This window comes from Temnothorax curvispinosus, unplaced genomic scaffold (assembly GCF_003070985.1).
Source record: "Temnothorax curvispinosus isolate PA1 unplaced genomic scaffold, ASM307098v1 QBEX01011235.1, whole genome shotgun sequence".
NCBI classification, from domain to species: Eukaryota; Metazoa; Arthropoda; class Insecta; order Hymenoptera; family Formicidae; genus Temnothorax; species Temnothorax curvispinosus.
In genome coordinates this window covers 1-3805 of record NW_020221015.1, presented here as the reverse complement: position 1 = coordinate 3805, position 3805 = coordinate 1, and the positions used below count along the sequence as shown (strand labels likewise).

Below are 3805 nucleotides of genomic sequence, written 5' to 3'. Positions count from 1 at the left end.
ACTTTACTCGCTCGAGCAAAGGAATGAGGACAAAAGGAAAAAGGGAAATCGGTAGCAAGCCGGATCGTTCTACGATAATGGCGGCATACGATGAGAATCGGTAGCAAGCCGGATCGTTCACGATAATGGCGGTACACGATGAGTATCCCACTTCTGAACTGTAAAGAGTTTATATGGTTGTGTGTTCTTATTCGACGCACCGTATTTTACGGCACTGACCGCGATATGTGTTGCGGGGAGATGTCAGGATAAGGATGGTAGTAGGTGAAAGACGATTTTTGATATATTGAAGGAACAAGGTAACTTTTATTACTCGATAGTTGCACAACGACGCGTACGTGACTAGCGTCCAACAACGACTGACTCCTCTCACTGTTCTTTCTCACTCTCCGCCAATCCAGGCGTTTCTTCCTGCGCAGAGGGCTACGGCGCAACTCAGTACTTCAAGCGACCAATCACACCTTACGGTCTACTCAAGCACGGCACAAATAATCTTACAGTTCGGCCATTCTGCGAATACATTCGTCCCGAATGTCTTAACGGAAATTAATTCTCAAAAACAAAATAAAATATACCCTAGTAATATAATTTCAATACAACTTAAACTATTCGCACAAATCCTTACTTATTCTTTAACATAAATCATAGTATTATTATTATTAATTATTCAAACTTTCATTTTTTAAACATAGTAATCTTAAACTTAATGCACGCAAAACTTAAACTATTTTAAACTTATGATTATCGCATAAAACAACACTTTTTATTATCTTTATTCCAAAATTTTTATGGCTCTGGTTGTTTTATCCAATATTTTATTTTATCTGGGGAAAGTATAGAGTTATAAGGCCTGGAGGTCACATTAAAACCTGGAATATCTTGAATCATATATCTATTATTATTTAAGGCCTTTGTAACCATATACGGACCCTTATAACATGGCTTTAATTTCTTATCTTCTCCGGGTTTTACCGCAGTATCTCTTATCATAACGTAATCTCCCTCTTTATACTGAATTGGTTTTTTATATTGTTTATCATAATTGGCTTTATTATAATCTTTTATTTCATCAGTCATTTCTACAGCTAATTCATTAGCGATATCTTGTTCATCCGATACTTTTAATTCAATTTCTGCTAATTGAGTTAAATTTTTAACCAACTCATTATCCGAGTGACTACGTTGCTCATAACCAAAAAGTAATTTTGAAGGAGAAGCCTTCACTGAAGAATGAACTGTATTGTTTATCACAAACTGGATAGATCCAACCGCGGAACTCCATGATTGTTGTTCCCCAACAATTCTTTCAAGAGATGCTTTTAAAAATCTATTAACTCTCTCTACTATGCTGTTTGCCCATGTAGCATCAACAGCAACTTGATGATGTTTAATATTATGAATTTGCATAACTTCTGAAAATTTATTCGAAGCAAATGCTGTACCTTTATCCGATACTAAAATATTTGGATTTCCAAATGTGTTAAACAATAGTTCCATATGTTTGATAATTTCTTTTGTACTGGTAGATTTGACAGGAAACAACCAAGTAAATCGCGTAAACGCATCTACTATTACCAAAATATGCTTGTATCCCTCAACTGACTCTGATATTGGGCCAAAAAGGTTCGTATGCCAAATTTGACACGGGGATTTAAGGTTATCTACTAATTGTAATTCGCCCTCGCGAGTACTAATAGTCGCATTTGTCATCATACAAGTCAAACAGTTATCTATATAATCTATCACTTTTATTCGTAAAGAAGGACACCAATAATTCTCATATATACCTTGGAAAGTTTTGTTAACGTTGCAATGCGCCTTATCATCATGATATACCCGAATAATGTTATTTATCATAACTTCTGGAATTACAAATCTAGGTTTATCCTTTCCTTTATGAAAGACAAGTCCATCTATTAATGTAAATTTTTCGTTATCCTCAACTTCTAATTTTTCCGCAATATTCTTTAATTTAATATCTCGCAACTGCTTATATTCTAGCTCTCTTTCAAGAGGCATTGGTTCTATATACGCAACCTCATTATCATTATCCTCAAACTCTAATTCTTGTTTATTTGATTCATTACAATTAGTATCGACATCTTGCAATAATGACAGTATATCTTCAGATTTATCTTTAATTTCTTCTGTAGTAGCTACTTCTTGAAATAATCGAATTTGATTATCAACTTCAATATCAGATGGTTTACATAAAATTGAAATATTATTCTCTTTAAAGAAATCTAAACCAATAATTAAATCAAAAGAAAATGAGTCATTATCCAATACCAATAAAGAAATTGACGCTTTTAAATTTGGTAATAAATCCAGAGAAATTACCGTTTGAGCAGATCCTAATATATTAACAAAAGTATTATTCACCGCTTTATATCGTTTTATTTTCTCACTCTTTTCTAAATCGACTTTTATAAATTTTGCAAAAATCGAAGACTTAATAAACGAAACGGGACTTCCGGTATCTAACAACGCATTCAACTTACATGGAATTTCATTCACCGAAGTTACAATAATACGCGCATCAGGAATTTCTAACTTCCTACCGAAATCTTCATTCACTGTCGCAATCTCCATCTCCTGAACGTCTTCTTCCACTGCAGATACCACTGATGCTGGTTTGGCAGTTACCACAGGTGGTGATTGCTCTTTCTTTTTTAACTTGTAACAGTCAGCTCGGACATGACCTTTTGCCCGGCAATAAACACAAAACACATCTTTGTCCGATTTTGACACTGAGCTATATTTAGGAACCGTGTCCTCACTATTTTTCACCTTATCATTCTTGATCTCTTGCTGATGAATCTTCCGAGTGGGCTCGGCCGACACCGATGTTATCCGGTGCATTTCTTCCAGGAACTCATCGACTGTTGCACAATGAAACACCGCTGCTGTTTCTCTCAACGATCGGCTTCCGATACCATTAATAAGTAGATGAATGGCATCTTCTTCTGGCAAGTTTAGATTTTTCATCAGCACTAATTTGTCCATGGCGTAATCTTGGAATTGCTCTTTTGGAAAATTCCATCTTCTTGCTTCAACTTTTTGCATAGCCACATGAAACAATATCTTCCTTTTAAATCGACGTATTATGGCTTCTTTAAATATCTGCCATGATTCGATCAACGTTGTTACATTGAGATCAAACCATCTTTTGGCATTTTTGACGAGCTTACTAGAAGCTGCTAAGAGTAACACATCATCCGAAACTGCATGGATTTGTGCAATTCTCTCTCCAGTCTGAATCCATATTTCTATCTTCTCTTCTTCTGTTCCGGCAAATTCAGGAATTTGAGTCGTCAACAATTTAACAGCATGTGCAGTTGCTACTGACGAAATTGGCTGGCGACGTGTAATTGAACTATCCGGATCCGCACGTATAACATTGTCTTCACTTGTAATATTACGTATTCCATTTTGAGAGTTCTCACGAGACAAATTAGTTAACTCGACCATCTGTTGCATCATAGCTTGATTTTGCCGCTGCTGTTCCTGTTGGTTTCGAGCTTGTTCTCGTTGAAACTCTTGCTGAATAAGTGTTTGTTCTTGTTGGATACGCCTTTGCTCTTGCTTATCTTCTTGTTGGATACGCCTTTGCTCTTGCTTATCTTCTTGTTGGATACGCATTTGCTCTTGCTGAAATCGCATTTGCTCTTGCTGGAAACGCCTTTGTTCTTGCTTATCTTCCTGCTGAATACGCATTTGTTGTGCCATCCAAGCACAGATTTGAGATAAATCGGATGATTCTGTCGGCGTCGTCGCTGCGACTGTTGATTGCATCGCCTTACTT

At 36.2% G+C, this 3805-nt stretch overlaps 1 protein-coding gene across 1 annotated transcript; it reads right to left on the bottom strand.

The window, feature by feature from the left end:
• Positions 1 to 284: 284 nt before the first annotated feature.
• LOC112461270 lies at positions 285 to 3777 on the bottom strand. The gene is made up of 2 exons (XM_025026450.1): positions 3641 to 3777; positions 285 to 3607 (listed from the first exon to the last, which is right to left on the bottom strand). The coding sequence occupies exons 1-2, from the start codon at positions 3727 to 3729 to the stop codon at positions 787 to 789; spliced, it is 2910 nt and encodes a 969-aa protein (XP_024882218.1). The 5' UTR covers positions 3730 to 3777; the 3' UTR covers positions 285 to 786.
• Positions 3778 to 3805: the final 28 nt, after the last annotated feature.

Bases quoted from the DNA above. Each gene is read 5' to 3' on its own strand.
- LOC112461270 (XM_025026450.1), bottom strand. From the start codon at position 3,729: ATGGCACAACAAATGCGTATTCAGCAGGAAGATAAGCAAGAACAAAGG. The intron at 3,608-3,640 runs GCGTATCCAACA...GCAAGAGCAAAG, and splicing joins CGATTTCAGCAAGAGCAAAT to GCGTATCCAACAAGAAGATA.